At 36.4% G+C, this 17592-nt stretch overlaps 2 protein-coding genes across 3 annotated transcripts; both read right to left on the bottom strand.

The window, feature by feature from the left end:
• Window positions 1-3892: 3892 nt before the first annotated feature.
• On the bottom strand, window positions 3893-4878 carry LOC114170319. Its single transcript, XM_028055802.1, has 2 exons — window positions 4585-4878; window positions 3893-4537 (listed from the first exon to the last, which is right to left on the bottom strand). Exons 1-2 carry the CDS (start codon window positions 4876-4878, stop codon window positions 3893-3895), a joined length of 939 nt encoding a protein of 312 aa, XP_027911603.1.
• Window positions 4879-13809: 8931 nt separating this feature from the next.
• On the bottom strand, window positions 13810-15568 carry LOC114168926 (probable O-methyltransferase 3). 2 transcript variants are annotated; one of them, XM_028053905.1, is made up of 2 exons: window positions 14772-15568; window positions 13810-14304 (listed from the first exon to the last, which is right to left on the bottom strand). In XM_028053905.1, the coding sequence occupies exons 1-2, from the start codon at window positions 15540-15542 to the stop codon at window positions 14014-14016; spliced, it is 1062 nt and encodes a 353-aa protein (XP_027909706.1). In that variant the 5' UTR covers window positions 15543-15568; the 3' UTR covers window positions 13810-14013. The 2 variants fall into 2 exon arrangements, with proteins under 2 accessions (XP_027909706.1, XP_027909707.1); XM_028053906.1 differs by having other exon boundaries at window positions 13810-14142.
• Window positions 15569-17592: the final 2024 nt, after the last annotated feature.

Here is a 17592-nt window from a genome sequence, read left to right as displayed (position 1 = left end):
CAATTGAAACAGCATTGGTCCAAAACGATAACACAACTCAGTTAATTTAAACACACAAGGACAGCTCCCCTAACCTGAATTCTTGATTGAAATTGAAAAGGGAATAGGGATTCCTTGGTTCACCAAATTCTTTGCTTCCACCTCTCTCTTCCAACTCAGCCCTTGCACACCCAATTCAGCCTCTCACTCTTCCAATTTTCGCTCTCCTCTCAAGCCAAAACGAAAATAATTGCAGAAACCCTCTTTTCCACCTCAAATTTGCCTTTTATATGTGTCTTATTATTAGGTTAAAGGGATGAAACGAATTCAGGCTTTTTGGTGTGGTTAAGTCTCATTGAATTATCATTATAGGATGATTTCCAGCCTCTCTTAGCTTCCCCTTCTTGGTTTTCTTTTGCCCTCTCATATTCCCTCCAAAACTACACTTAAAAAAAATAAAGTTCCAATTTCATTCCTAACCAAGTTTGAACCCACAACCCAACAATTATCATATTAAATGCACAACCAATCCAACTAAGTCAAGTTTTATGATACACTCCAATCATTATAAGCTGACAATACCAATTACATACTCATACATATTATTAAAATTAATAATAAAACAACAACACATAATTGGCATACATAGGACTCGAACCCAAGTCCTCTCACACAAACCAAGTACTCTCAACCACTTGAGCTAGTACTTTTCCACATCACATCAAACAATACTTAATGCCATAAAGACTTTTTCCACTCGCATTTATTAAATAATTATTTAATTAATTAATTTCACGGGTCTTACATTACCCCTACCTTTAAAAGTTTTCGTCCTCAAAAATAAGACTTACCAGCAAATAGGTGAGAATAAGACTTCCTCATGAGATCCTCTATCTCCCAAGTCATGTCATAGGTTGCCTCATCCTAGAGAACCTTCACCGTCCGAATCTCCTTCCCTCTGAGTTGTTTGACTTGAGAATCTAGAATTCTCACCGGTCCAACTCCCAACGTCAAATTCTCACGCACCTAGACATCATCCTTCTCCAGCACATGAGTAGGATCCGCCACGTACTTCCTCAGCTGTGATACGTGGAAGACATTGTGCAGGTTAGCCAAGTGAGCCAGCAATGCAATCTTGTACGCCAGTGGTCCGATTCGCCTCGTAATATGGTAAGGACTGATGAATCGAGGAGTGAACTTCCTCGACTTCAACGCCCTCCCAATACCTGTTGTAGGTGTAACTCTAAGAAACACATGGTCACCAGCCTCAAACTCAAGAGGCCTCCTCCTCTTATCTGCATCGAATTTCTGCCGACTTTGAGTTGCACGCATCTAATCCTGTATTACCCTTACTTTCTTCGTAGTCTGTTGTAGGAATTCTGGACCAAGTACCACAGACTCTCCATCCTGCTGCCAACATAAAGGTTTCCTACACCTTCTGCCATACAAGGCCTCGTAAGGTGCCATTCCAATACTGGAATGGTAGTTGTTATTATAAGTGAACTCCATCAGCGGTAGCACATCACTCCACGTCCCGAGGTGATCAAGAACACATGTTCTCAGTAAGTCATCCAAAGACTGTATGGTTCTCTCAGACTGGCCATCAGTCTAAGGATGATATGCCGAGCTTATTCTCAATTGAATGCCCAAGGTGTTCCGCAGTGACTGCCAGAATCTCGAGGTGAACCTCAGATCCCTATCTGAGATAATACTCGTAGGCATACCATGTAACCTGACTATCTCTCTGACATACAACTCCGCCAATTTATCTAGGGACATCTTCTGATTGATTGGCAAGAAGTGAGCGCACTTCATCAGTCTATCCATTATTACCCAAATAGAATCATGCCCCCTCACCGACCTTGGCAGGTGTGTAACAAAGTCCATGGAAATGTTGTCCCATTTCCACTGAGGTATTTCAAGAGGCTCCAACGTACCACTTGGCCTCTGATGCTCGATCTTCGCTTTTTGGCATACTAAGAAACATGCTACATAATCTGCCACATCAGTTTTCATGCCAATCCACCAGAAAGTTGCCTTCAAGTCCTTGTACATCTTAGTCATACCTAGATGTATGCTAAGACGACTCTTATGCCCTTCATCCAAGAGCATCTTCCTCAATACCCGACTGCTGGGTACACACCCTCTCTCTGAAACGCAAGATACCATCTCTGTCCATCTTGAAGTTCTTTCTCTTCTTTGTGCCCAACTCACTAATTATATGCTGCACTTCCTGATCCTTACCCTCTTTCACTCGAACCTCATCCAAGAACTCATTAGTGATCCTCAACATGCTGCACCGTATATGGCCTGCCTCCATATCCAATCCCAGATTCATATCTCGCAGCTTCTCGATCAGTCCCAACTCCTTAATCATCATGGTTGGCACATGAGCTCTCTTCCTACTCAGAGTGTCTGCTACGACATTAGCATTACCAGGGTGGTATAACAACTCAAAGTTGTAATCCTTCAGGTATTCCATCCAGCACCTCTACCTCATATTCAACTCCTTCTGATCAAACATGTATTTTAAACTCTTGTGATCATTGAATGCCTGAAATTGTGCCTCATACAAGTAGTGCCTCCACGTTTTGAGAGCAAAAACCACCGCCGCTAATTCCAAGTCATGTGTAGGATAGTTTTTCTCATGTACTTTCAACTGGCGAGAGGCATAAGCAATAGGTCATTTCTCCTGCATCAACACACAACCTAAGCCCCGGTATGAAGCATCACAATACACTTCAAACGTCTTGGTTGTGTCAGGAATAGCTAGTATCGGTGCAGTGGTCAATCTCTTCTTCATATCCTCAAAACAGACTTTACACTCGTCTGTCCAACAGAAAGGTTGGTCCTTTCTAGTGAGTTGAGTCAATGGACTCACCATCTTGGAAAACCCTTCCACAAACTGCCTATAATAACCCGCCAGACCCAAGAAGCTTCTCACCTCAGTAACTGTCTGCAGTCTCTCCCACTTCACCACCATTTCAATTTTTGTTGGGTCCACTGCTATTTCCTAGGCTGAGATTACATGCCCAAGAACTGTACCTCATCCAGCCAAACTCACACTTCGACAGCTTCCCATACAGTTTATGCTCTCTGAGAATTCCCAGCACCACTCTGAGATGCTCTGCGTGTTCATCCCGACTCTCAGAGTATATCAATATGTCATCAATAAACACGACAACAAACTGATCCAGGTACGATCAGAATATTCTATTTATGTAATCCATGAAAATAGCAGGAGCATTTGTCACCCCAAACGGAATTACTACATACTCGTAATGCCCGTAGTGTGACCTGAACGTCGTCTTCTACACATCCTCCGGTTTGACTAAGATCTAATGATATCCAAACCTCAAGTCAATCTTAGAGAACACTACGGCTCCCCTTAGCTGATCCAACAGATCGTCTATCCTCGACAGTGGATACTTATTCTCTATGGTCAGCTTATTCAATTGACGGTAATCAACACACAACCTCGAATTGTCGTCCTTTTTCTTTACTAAGAGTACTGGTGCTCCCCAAGGTGATGCGCTCGGCCGATGAACTTCTTCTCAAGCAAGTCTCCTATTTGCTTCTTCAACTCAGCCCACTCCACTGGTGCCATTCTATAGGGCGCCATGGATATTAGGCCAGCTCCAGGGATAAGGTCAATAGTGAAATCTACATCCCTGCTCGGTGGTAACTCTAGTATTTCATCTGGAAACACATACGCATACTCCTCCACTACTGGAATCACACTGATCTTTTTGGCGGTGCTATTCTTCTCTGCATGAGCCACTATCATAAAACAGGTGGCTTCGGCTTCCACTTCATTTATCGCCCTCTAAGCCGAGATTAGCTCCAATCCCTCATGTTTTGGGAATACCAAATTGCGCCATCCACAATCAATTATAATGTGATTGTTAGACAGTCAGTCCATCCCCAAGATTACATTCAGTCCCTCCAAAGGCAAGCACACCAAGTTCACCTTGAATCTGCGACCTGCCACTTCCATTGAACACCCAACGCAGACTAAACCGGTAGCCACTTGACTTGAGGAGGGAGTTGAAACAAGTAACTCACACCCCAAATCGCATTTCACCAAATTCAATCTCCCCACACACGCATAGGCAATGAAAGAATGTGTCGCTCCAGAATCGAACAACACCAAGACTAACTGACCCAACAATAAACATGGCTCGAGGATGAGATTACCTGATTTAGTTGCCTCTGTGGAGGTCAAAGCAAAGACCCTGCCAGCCGCTCTAGCTCTCTTTGTTGGCGATGTTGTTGGCTTCTTCACACCTAAATTCTTCTTTTCTAGGCAATTGTTGGCGAAGTGTCCCGATTTGTCGCATATAAAGCACTTGCGACGGTCGCCTGACCCTCCTACTCCACCTGCCAGCTGAGGACAATTCCTCTTCAGATGGGGTCCGCCACACTGGTAGCAAGAGGGACCCTGGGATGCCTGTGGACGGTTATAAGGACTTTTCATCTGCCTAGCTTCAACGACATTTTTCTGATGTCTACTCACAACGGGACCAGGGCCCTTCTCCAGGTGCTCCACACTTTTGGCCTGTTCCACCAAGACTGGAAATCTTTTCTCTCTCTCAAAGGTGTTACCACCCTCTTCAACTCATGTTTGAGTCCTCGCTCAAACTTTAAACATCTCCACTCCTTGGTGATGTCCTGTGAGTAATACCTCGCCAAGTGCCCAAATTTATTGACATACTCCTGCACTGTCATGTCTCCTTGCTGCAATGTAAGGAATTCAACCTCCCTGTCCTGTCTAGCTGTATCTGGAAAGTATTTCTCCAGGAAACGAGTCCTAAAGTTGGCCCAAGTCACCGGCTCTTTCCTAGTCCCCATCTGTTGTTGCATGCCTGCCCACCAATATTCAGCATCCTCATTCAGCATGTAAGGAGCAAACAACAGCTTCTGCTCATCTTCTCAGTTTATCACTTTGAAGATCTTCTCACATTAGCGGAGCCATGCATCCGCTTCATTAGGGGAGACCTTACCAGTGAACTCTGCTGGCTTTTGGCGCAAGAAATCCTCCACAGTTGGCACCCTGACTGGTGCAATGGTTGTTCTGGGTTGCGCTGCTATAGGTACCTGCATCGCATCCACCATCCGGTGAATAGCCTCAATGATGTCATCATCACCACTACTCCTTCTCCTCTTGTTGGCAGTCATAGCCTGAATACGCCACATTCAACTGTTAAGAATTCAATTCACTAGTTAAGCAAAACTACTCACTCACTTACAACATTTAATTCAATCACACAACAATCATACGGCAAGCTCACTCCCCAAAAGCCCCAAAATATTTTTAAAATATTTTCAAAACTTTTGCTCTAATACCAATTGTAACATCCCTAAGGAATATTACGAATTTTTATTAAATAAAATAGAAAAGAAAATTAAATACCTCATTTAATATAATACCATTTTCCCTAAAACACGGGAAATTTAAAATTTTAATATACATGTAATAAAAACAAGATTCCATAATTTATAAAACTGTAATAATATTCAAATGGCTCCCAAAAGGTTACATAATTATCTCAAAACCAAAGTAATAGACATATATACAAAATCCCATGCTATCCCTCGCTCCGAGTCTAAGCATCTCCTGGCCCACTTGTCAAATCACCTGCTCCCGGATAACAAGTTATCCAATCATTGCCACACACACACAGAAAGGGTGAGCTATGCACAATATATAAAAGATACGAAAAATAATTATAACATTCATCCCAAAAATAACATGAATAATTATTTCATTATTTTCAATTTACCCAACCATGATCTTATATTCCTTCATGAGTCATATACATGAACTAGGTCTTGGGACTTTACTGTGCTCCCACGAAACTAACCCCTTCGTTGTCCAACCCTATGAGCCTATCCTGCTCATAGTCCTGCCCTACAGACTCCTCGTCTCTAGTAAATCATCCAAGCCTTCTCAGCTTGGACCCTGGTACGCACGCAATCACCATACTATGGACTCCTCGCCCAATAGTAGTCGACGGGAACATAACAGTTCCTTGCCCATCATCCGTACGACGCATGTAATCACCATCCTAAGGACTCCTCGACCATTAGCAGCCGACAGAAACTCAACCAATACCATGCCCATCATGCGTCCAACCATCAAGCACATCCCAGACCCCTATTGGACTTAATCCTTCAAGCTCAACACCACAAACACATTCAGATAATTTCCTTAGCCTACGAAACACCAAACAAACAGTACAAACCATGTATAAAATTTTGGCTTCTAGTCCCTTCTCGCTTAAGCCATGTGTCATCGCCCAAGCGAGCACATTATTCTCGCCTAAGCTGAATCATCTCGCCTGAACGAGCATGAAACAGTGGCAACATCACACCATCTCGCTTAGGCGAGCTCATCTCGCCTGAGCGAGTCATACCTTCGTCCAAAATCACAGAGAAACCTCGCCTGAATGAAAATCTATCGCTCAAACACCAAAACCCTTCGCCTAAACGAAAAATCGCGCTCAAATAGATACAGATTTCCTCGCGACCTCACCTAGGCAAGCCATTCTCGCCTAAGCGAGACTAGGTGTCGCTCAAGCTGAACCAGGAGCGCGAATCAAAACCAGAAGCGAGGTTCTGCAACTCTCGCCTAGAGGAGATAAACTCGCTTGGGCGAGACTTGCAGAGTCCCCTCTCTGTTCACGCACTCAAAGCACCCAACACCAATGCCAAACATCAATCAATCACTTCTAACATAAAGTGATGGCAAGCAACAATAGAATTAGGCTCCCTATTCATTTAGTCTACCCGAAATACAAGACTTAGATGTCCATAATTACTCAATACCAAAAACCCTCATTCCCATAATATATAATGCATCACATGATTATGCACACAACCTCAACCAATTAAACTTTCAATCGTTACAGATAATACACAAATTACATGAAAAGCAGAACCCAATTAAAACAGCATTGGTCCAAAACCATAACGCAACTCAATCAATTTAAACACACAAGGACAACTCCCATAACCTGAATTCTTGATTGAAATTGAAAAGGGAATAGGGATTCCTTGGTTCACCAAATTCTTTGCTTCCACCTCTCTCTCCCAACTCAACGCTTGCACACCCAATTCAGCCTCTCACTCTTCCAATTTTCGCTCTCCTCTCAAGCCAAAACGAAAATAATTGCAGAAACCCTCCTTTCCACCTCAAATTTACTTTTTATATGTGTCTTATGATTGGGTTAAAGGGCTGAAACGAATTTAGGCTTTTTGGTGTGGTTAAGTCTCATTTAATTATCACTATAGGATGATTTCCAGCCCCTCTTAGCTTCCCCTTCTAGGTTTTCTTTTGCCCTCTCATATTCCCTCCAAAACTACACTTAAAAAAAATAAAGTTCTAATTTCATTCCCAACCAAGTTTGAACCCACAACCCATCAATTATCATATCAAATGCATAACCAATCCAATCAAGTCAAGTTTTGTGATACATTCCAATCTTATAAGCTTACAATACCAATTCCATACTCATACATATTATTAAAATTAATAATAAAACAACAACACATAATTAGCATACATAGGACTCGAACCCAAGTCCTCTCACACAAACCAAGTACTCTCAACTACTTGAGCTAGTACTTTTTCACATCACATCAAACAATACTTAATGCCATAAAGGCTCTTTCCACTTGCATTTGTTAATTAATTAATTTCACGGGTCTTACATGCCCAACTTGTGTGGGTCGTTGGACCTTCCTGACCCGTTTGTGTCGTTGGCCCTACCCGATCTGCCTGGGTCATCGGGTCATTCCGATCCGTATTGGTCGTCTAGTCCACCTAGCTTGTCTGGCTCATCGTGTCATCGGCTCGACTCATCGAGCCAACCTATGGACTGGGACAAATTGACAATTCTATTAGAGATGTCTAGAGTTTGAGGTTGAGTGAGAAGAATTTCAAATTTCACCTATTTTGATGGTATTTGAATTTCTACTAATTTAACTAATTGAAATACTTCAAAAAAATGCTTGCATTTTAAATTCTTTTCAATTTCTCTATCCAAACAAAGAATTTCATCACAAAGAAATCTAAATTCTTCAAAAAAATGAATTACTTCATTAAAATGCTCCATCCAAACACACAATGAGGGAAATACATGTGGCGTTTCTAGTGTTTCTAGTTGATCTATCACTCAGTAAAACATTAAATGTTAGAAAACATGATATTGTATATTCAAGGTCAATTTAGTAGTAGATGTTTCTTAAAATAGACTTACATATCTACTATGTTTTCAAATAATGGGGAGGATTTCTATGCAAAGAGGAAAACCATATAGCAATACTCTTTGGTACTGATATAACTAATAACTGCCAAGAACGACTTGATTGAAAATTAGTTAAAAGATATTTAAAATGCAAAAAATATATGTTATGGAATAAAAAGTAAGGATACACTTACTTATCTATATATAGAGTAAGGTAAATTTCTTTCTTTCATTGCATTATGGAATTTGTAATGTACTATTTTTTTTTTTTTTGGGTTTCCTATAATTCGTTGGGGGTCATGAAATGAAGGTCTATAAACCCATATGTGTCATCCTTTCCCATTTCTAAACATAAACAATGTAAGTACTCAAATTTGATATTGATGACACTTATTTAATATCTAAAAAGGTAACGAAGACAAATGATTTTAAAATTTAACTTACATCATCCATAATTGCAAAACAAATATATTTAACTCTTCATATTGATGTTCTTAACTGTGTGAATTAATTGATTACATATTTGTGGGTATTTGATAATCTAGATTTTTACCATTATCTTGGCTATCTTTTGCTAACAAAATCAACTCCTCTTGAGCTCTTAACCCACTTAATCCTCATTTTTACTTTGTTTTTGTGAATAAATACAAAATGGGTTACATAGATCTAATTATACCATTAATCCTCATTTTTTGTGTCCAATTTAATGATAGGAAGCTTTTGTCTCAAGCCAAAGAAGTTGTCAACCAAAGAAGAAAGAAGAAAAAAAAGGCAAAATTGAAGATATGAACATAGCAGTTCAAGGCTGAGCGCCATTCTTCTCGCATTTTTCAGTGCTGAGCGCGAGCATCAACATTAAGCACCAATTGATTCGCATTTATGGACACTCAATGCCAACGCTAAGCCCCATTTGGTTCACATTTTTGGGCGTTGAGCACCATCAGCCAGCGCGGAGCGTTGATAAGCTTGCATTTTTTGAATGTTGAATGGTGCGGGGACAGCGTTAAGCGACACATGTGCTGATGTAGCAAAATTAAACCTATTTCTTCTAGATTCTTGAGGGGAAATCATCTTTGGCAGTGTGGAGGCACGAAAAACTCATTTTGGAGAGCTTGGAGGTGTGCTAGGGCTTTTGGAAACGGCTCCATCTTCCTCTTTGTATCTTCTTTCTCTTCCATTTCTTCCATTTGTAAGATTGAGATCTTCATGACAATGGAGAGCTAAACCCATTTTTGTTGGGATCAGATGTACCCATGAAACTTTTGTGTAAATGCAAATGCTTTGATTATATATATGCATCTTTCATTAATTGATAGTCTTCTTGTTTCTTCACTTAATGCTCGCATTGATTTGACCATCCATTGCATGATATTTGGTTCATTGGGTATGGAAATATCTTTTGAAACCTTGAATTGGAACAAGAAAACCCAATGAAGCTTGTATCTAGGAATGAGACTTGACTCATTGGTTGTCTTAAACCCTAGTGCATAATGTGGATTTGCTTATTAAGAGTTCACCGGATTAACTCTTAATAAGGAAATTTAGGCTCATTCCACTAAGGAATTAGGGTTTGAGTAGATTTATGGGTTGACATTAGCATATTAATGTAGAGGATGTAAAATTGTAGTTGCATGAGAGCATAGTTGGTGAATTCTAACCTCGACAATATCAATTCATATCATTTATAATCTTTTTCATTCACTAAGTGCCTTTAACTTCCAAAGTTCAATTTTAATCATTTATGCAAAATTTAATTTCTTACATGAAACTCAAAATATGGATTCATTCTTTAGTTTAAATTAGTTATTAATTACACTATCGATTAGTATTACACGAGTCTCTTGGGAAACGATATTTCGATCTTACCGGTTACTGCTTGCATGACCTGGTACGCTTGTCGGAGTCTTAACAATATATGATCATTGTACATGATATTATAACCTATATTAGAATAGAACAACCAATTGATTGAGCATCTAAACATGGAGATCCTCATTGGGCTTCTAGACATAGAGTTCCTTATGGTCATTCTTAACATCCGAACTTAGTGATTAATGCGAAATTTTAATAAGAAAAGGTCTAATTGGGTTCTTATTAACAAGTTTAGATTTGTCTCTAAGACATTAGGAATTGTTACATAGGGGTGTGAATACTAAAGCAGGAATTTGAGGTATATTGTTTAACATTTTTCATATTGATTTGATGTATGAAATCTAACCCAATGAAATCTGTAACACATTTGTTAATTTCATCATTTAAATCCTTTCCATAATTTAGAATTTATCTTTTAAAATCCTTTTAGGAAGCTTGGTATAGTGATAAGTGCCCCTGACCATGAACACTATTAAGGGATGCCCATATCTGGTTAAGAGAACTACTAATTTAAAAAAAGTATAAAAGTGTATTAGAGGTTAGGTTTATATGGAAGTGAGTACACAAGATATGGAAAGCTAGGACAAAGGCCCAATTGTTGGGGTGAAATTAAGCTTGGAAAACATTTAACACGGTTGGTATCTCTTTTTAAAAGGAGCCGAAAAGGTAAACGAAGGTCGAGTTTTTCGAAAATAGTTGCATAGATGAATGTAAATTTATGTGATGAGGGGACATACTCATTAATCCCAGAACATTGATGAATTTAATATATAATATTTTTCAAACTATTTAATCTATCTTACGGAAAACGATTTGATGACTCCCAAATCTTACCACTTTTCTTACCACCTAAGGTGGCAGTGCGTTTTGCATTTAATCTTTTTTTTCAATTTAGGTTTAAGCAGTATACTGTGTTAGATGCGGGTAGAGAAGAATCTCATTCTCTCCCCCCTCATTTTGTCAAACATAAGTCTTCTTCCTTGTACTAATTTCTCAATTGCCAATCTTGAACCCCTATTCTCTCACCCTAGAAAATTCCCATTGTGTTACCCTCGTTCTCTCACCCCATTTGTCCTTTTCGAACTCCATTTGTGTGCACCCACCAAGCTTCACAGCAACCCCTTGTTCCTTTGCCATTGTGAACCCCTAAAGCTTCCATTTTGGGAAAAAGTGGCATGCATAATTTTTACAGTTAACTTGTTACCTTAGAGCAATTAAATTGTTACCCACGAACGATTTTTTGCATAAAATAAAATTGACAGATATTGGAAGTGCATGAGAAAACACAATTTCCTCCCTTACTAAATGGGTAGACCCCAACTGTGCACAACAACACCACAACCCATCTAACTTATACTACTAGGTTAAACGTCATTTTTGGAAAAAGTTGCCTATGTAATTTTTAAAGTTAACTTGTTATCTAGAAACAATTAAATTGTTACCCACGAAAGATTTTTTGCATAAAATAAAATTGACAAATATTGGAAATGCATGAGAAAACACAATTTCCCCTTGCTAAATGGGTGGACCCCAACTGTGCATAACAACACCACAACCTATCTCACTTCTACTAAACGAGGTTGAAATTCATTTTCAAAAAAAGTAGTCTGCATGAATTTTAGAGTTAACTTGCTACCCAGGAACAATTAAATTGCTACACATGAAGGATTTTTTGCATAAAATAAAATTGACATATTGGAAGTGCATGACAAAACACAATTTCCTCCCTTACTAAATGGGTAAAACCTAACTATGCACAACAACACCACAACTCATTTGACTTCTACTAAACTAGGTTGAACTTCATTATGGGAAAAAGTAGCCTGCACGATTTTTAAAGTTAACTTGCTACCTAGGAACAATTAAATTGTTACCCACGAAGGATATTTTGCATAAAATAAAATGACAGATATTTGAAGTGCATGAGAAAACATAGTTTCCTCCCTTACTAAATAGGTGGACTTCAATTGTGCACAACAACACAACATCTTATCCAACTTCTACTAAACTATGTTGAACTTGATTATGGGAAAAAGTAGCCTACGTGATTTTTAAAGTTAACTTGCTACCCAGGAATAATTAAATTATTATACCCACGAAAGATTTTTTGCATAAAATAAAATTGACATATTGGAAGTGCATGACAAGACAACATTTCCTCCTTTACTAAATGGGTGGACCCAAGTTGTGCACAACAACACCATAACCCATCCCAGTTCTACTAAACCAGGTTGAACTTAATTTTAGGAAAAGTAGCCTACGTGATTTTTACAGTTAAGTTGCTATGCAAGGGAAATTAAGTTGTTATCCACGCAGGATTTTTCACACAATATAAAATTGATACATTTGGGAAGTGCATGAGAAAACACAATTTTCTCCCTTACCAAATGGGTGGACCCAAGTTGTGCACAACAACACCATAACCCATCTCACTTCTACTAAACCAGGTTGAACTTCATTTTGGGAAAAACTACCATGTGTCATTTTTAAAGTTAACCTGCTACCCAAGAGCAAGTAAATTGTTACCCACGAAGGATTTTTTGCATAAAATAAAATTGACAGATGTTAGAAGTGCATGAGAAAGATTGACCCAGCTTTGCACACAATGACCAGACCCCATTACATTACTTCATAACTAGGTGTAAGTGCATATGGGGAAAAACATGGCGCAAAGTTTTGTAAAAATAACTTGCAATTTAAAGGCCAATAACTTGTAACTCATGAAAGAGTTTTTGCACATAATAACAGTTCAAAAAATTGGAAAGTGCAGCAAGAAACATTTCTCTCCTTAAAAAATATATGAAATTAACTTACAATTGTAATTCTACCATCAAAGTAAAAAATGGTTAACAACACAGTGTATTCAAAAGTGCACTTCTTCAAAGTTAACTTTCATTACAAAATCCAATTTTAGAGTGTTTTACAATACATCTAAAACTTGGATGGGTTGTGGTGTTGTTGTGCACAACTAAGGTCCACCCATTTGGGGCTTGCAAACTCCACACCAATTTCGAACCGTTAAGGTCACGGTTAGTTCAAAAGAGAGGAGAAGAAGGGTTGTCAACGTAAAGTTAGGGAAAATCAAAATAAAACATTTACAAACACAAAAAAAAATTGTGCAAGGCTTTGTGGATGAAAACAAATGGGGTCGGGAAATTTCCGGGTTCGAGAATGGCATTGGAACAATGGGTTGTTGCGAACTTGGTGGGTGCACATGAATGGGATCGAAAAGGACAAATGGGGTGAGAGAACGAGGTAACACATTGGGGATTTTGTAGGGTGAGAGAACAGGAGTTTAACGATGGTAATTGAAAAATCAGTACAACTAAAAAGACTTATGTTTGACATAATGGGGAAGAGAATGAGATTCTTCCCTGGGCATCTATCACTTTTAAATTTTCTGTAACACAGTGTACAACTTAAATGTAAATTGAAAAAAATAATTAGATGCAAAACACACCGCCATGTTAGGTGATAAAAAGGTGGTAAAATTCAGAAGTCGTCGAATCGTTTTCCCTATCTTATATATACGGAAGATTTCTTAGAAGTTTTAACTGAATTCAATTTTGAAAGACGTATTTGTTATGCACCTCAATTTCCATTAACATTAATTAACTAGTGTACGTCATTTTCCATGATGTTCACTCCAAAGGAAAAATAAATTTCTAAATCAACGTCTCCTAAACTATTTTGAAAAAAAAAAGAAAAATTACCGTGAATGTTAGTACAACAACATTCATTACAATTTATTGACTTTAACTTGCTTCACAACGAAGCACACTCATATTTGATTGTAATACAAGAAAACAAGAACAGAAAACTAAACTTAAACAGAAAACAGGTAAATACAGAAATTTAGGATAAACATATAGTTTAGTAATTCTCAAGCACTAGCATAGCAGCAATAACACACCTATGGATAAACCTCAATGACAGAATACAAACCTATGGGAGTAATGTTGTAGTTACTGAAGCCAGCAGACAAAATTAGGCTGGCCCACTCTTTCTCATTTCTTTCTTTTCCAGTTAGAATCATCATCATCTGCATATCAAAGAAAAACTGCGTCTCAGTTAATTCATGGTCTTCCTTCTTATTCTCCATCACAATATCTATGATAAGAACCCTTCCCTCGCTGGCCATTGCCTCCTTGCAATTTTTCAGTATTTTCACACATTCCTCGTCCTTCCAGTCATGCAATACCCACTGTTTCATTGTCAAAGTATAAATGACAAGAATCACAAAATCAAAAAGGGAAAATCAATATTGTTTATATCATCCACATTTTTCTTCAAAAATCAGCATATCTTAATTTAGTATACTTCTACGAAACTTTTGTATACTTACCCTCTAGTTCAGTTAGTTTGAAACAGTTGTTCTTTATCTTGAGTTTATAAGTGTGGATCTGAGGCAATACTTTCTGTGTGTTCTGTTTCTTCCAGAAGTTACAAGTTTGTCCTTTTTTCATGGACCCTCCTTTTTCTCCTTTGCTTTTTTATTTCTTATTTTGTTGGTCCTTTAAATTTTTAGAGTAAAATAATGTTTTCATAATTATAAAAAAAAAATTCCTTTTAACTGCAACCTCAAAAGGGTTTGTTGATCCACCAGTTAGATGAATGACAAAAACCAATCATAAAGAGCATTTTATGGAATGTAATGAATAGTATATTTACCTTTAACATAATGGAATCTGCTGAGGGAATTGCTTGAAACATATCTCCTCCAACATATTCTATGTTCTCAGTTCCTTGCAAGTCAGCAACGACATGCGGCAGATCCAATACAGTGCACTTTAGATGTGGGAATGACTCAGCAATAACCTTAGCCATTGTCCCTGTTCCTCCTCCAACATCGACCAATGACTTTGATGCATTCAACACTCCTTCACACTTCTCAATCACTACACTGGACACCCATTTACTGTCACTGGCCATGGCATCGTTGAAAAGGTGGTTGAATTTAGGCTTACACCTAAAAAAATCCCAAACTGTCATCCCATTTTCAGTATAAAATGGTGTAGGGTCTTCATTTGTGAACCAAGTAGAGAGTTGATACCATGGATTAATATAAACTGGATCAACTATGAGTTGTAACAAAGATGTCATGCTGGAGGGATGGTCCTTTAGGAGTAATTTAGATGCATCAGTTAGCACATACAACACTTCACCCTCATTTGGGGTGCCATGGTGTTCAGAGAAGAAACCGGAATGAGTTAAAATTCTCATCAAACGGCTGATAAAGGAAGTCTTGGAAGGGTGGATAGGTAATGAAGCAATGAGTTGTGAGAGTGGCATAGGTTGGCCATAGTTGTGTATGATATCTGCTATGCCCAACTCAGTAGCACACTTAAGAGACAACGAGTTTATGAATTTGAAAATATGGTTCCAGACATGGGTTTGAGCTCGAAGCAATTGTGAAGCATTATCTCCACCCTGGGTTTCCATGAATAATTTGGTAGTTTGTGTGTTTATAAAATCTCATATAAGCTCTATATTTATAATGACCAAAAATGATATTTTATATGATAATCTCTCTCATAAAATCTGCATAAATATTTTGATGTTTTCTTGTACTAATAGTAGCTTAAAAAATGATATTTTTACGACCACCCTTGGTTTTAATAGTTATTATCTAATTTAGAGGATGCAAAATGGGTTGTGATATCCATTAGTTTACCAAAATTTAACGACTTAATTAAAGTTTTAACATTGACAAGATAAGGTGATCTATTTTGCCACTATAACTTTTCTTATAATTAAATATTATATTGAGGAATAAAATATATAAATAAAAAAATAAAATAATAATAATAATAATGTACATAATTAAATAATGATGATAAGAAAAATCATCAATATTTAAAGAAGTGATGTGGTTCAGAATGACCCTGTTAGATACGCATATGAGAAGGGAAAGCTTGACATAGATGGCTACGAAACACTTAAAAACAAAATAAATGCCTCACATTTATGAATTATAGATATTTATATTTTTTAAAATAAAATCAATATTAATCTTATATGAATGAAATATTTAATTTTATTATTAGAAAAATGAATGCAAATTAAAACATATATTTATTTTAATAAAAAACTAGACTCTAATATATATATATATATATATATATATATATATATTGTTTTTAATATTTTTTAAACTTTTGTCTGTTTCACAACATATAGCTTGTTAGATTAGGTCAGGGTGAAATGAAATAGGAAGAGTTTTATAGGTGATCATACATTTATTTTCTCGATAATTATGTAATGGAAAAACCATCTAATAATAAAATTTGAAAATCTAATTTTAAGATTTACATTTATTAATATTTGAAAAAAGAAGAAATCTTTAACATGTACTTTTTAAAAAACTCATAAATTTTTTAAAATATTTTTTCTAATATGTTTAGATAAAATTGTAAATCTTCAATAATATACAATTACATAAATTTTCTATTAATCTAAAATAAGTCTATTAAATTATGATTGGCAATTTCTAAATTAACTATTTATCTTTATAATAATTTTTTGTTTTTTATATATTATTTAATTTAGAACTTTGATTAATCGATCGAAGATCATTTCGCCACCTATTTTTTAAACAAAATTGCATAATGTCTGTCTTTAAAGCAGGCATGTGAAGCAATTATGGACTTTTAGCGGCAAAGGTTATCCTGCAAGAACTGACCATTATCCACTGTGCGAGAGTTTCTATGTCTGCATAGATTAATACCTCATTCAAGAAATATATGAGTTTTTTTTTTTTTTTAAAGAAACCAATTTTGTATTTGCAATTTAAAGCCTTTTAATACGGATCTCGTTGAAGAATTGGGTTATTATTAACAAAATAAAAAATGTTCAATTTTTTGTTTAATAAGTTTTTTTTTCAATATTTGATAGATTTGTTTAATGTTTATTTCAATTATTTATTTATTTTGAACTCAGTTTTTATTTTATTTAAAAGAAGAAGAAAAGTTAATGTGACTTTTTTATTAAACTGTGTTAATTATTTGAAAGATGATAATGTTTGAGTGATTTCTTGTATCTTCAATTTTCTATTTCTCTATTTCTACTCACTATATATATGTTTTGTTTAAATATTCTTATGGTCCTGTTTTTAATTAAATCTATATTTTTTTATTCTATTCTAAAACAAAGGTCCTGTCAATGAAACAGATGAAGTGAGAAATAAAAATTATAATGAAGACCAAAATTACTAAGATATGTTCACTTCTTCTATAATATATTATAGTGAAAACACGTATATAATATATATATATATATATATATATATATATTATCATGAAAATAAAATTTAATTTTTATAATTTTATTATGCATATAAATATTTTTTTATGGATAATTTTATAATTAAAATTTTTTAAGTTTAAAAAACGGTCAATTAAAAAAAATTAAATTTTAAAAAAAATAGTTATTTAAAAGATTAAATTAATAAAATAATTATTTTAGTTCAAAATTTTTGTATTTAAAAGATAAA

This window comes from Vigna unguiculata, chromosome 11, assembly GCF_004118075.2.
Source record: "Vigna unguiculata cultivar IT97K-499-35 chromosome 11, ASM411807v1, whole genome shotgun sequence".
Classification (NCBI taxonomy): Eukaryota; Viridiplantae; Streptophyta; class Magnoliopsida; order Fabales; family Fabaceae; genus Vigna; species Vigna unguiculata.
The sequence above is the reverse complement of the archived record's forward strand: the minus strand, read 5'-3'. Positions and strand labels throughout refer to the sequence as shown.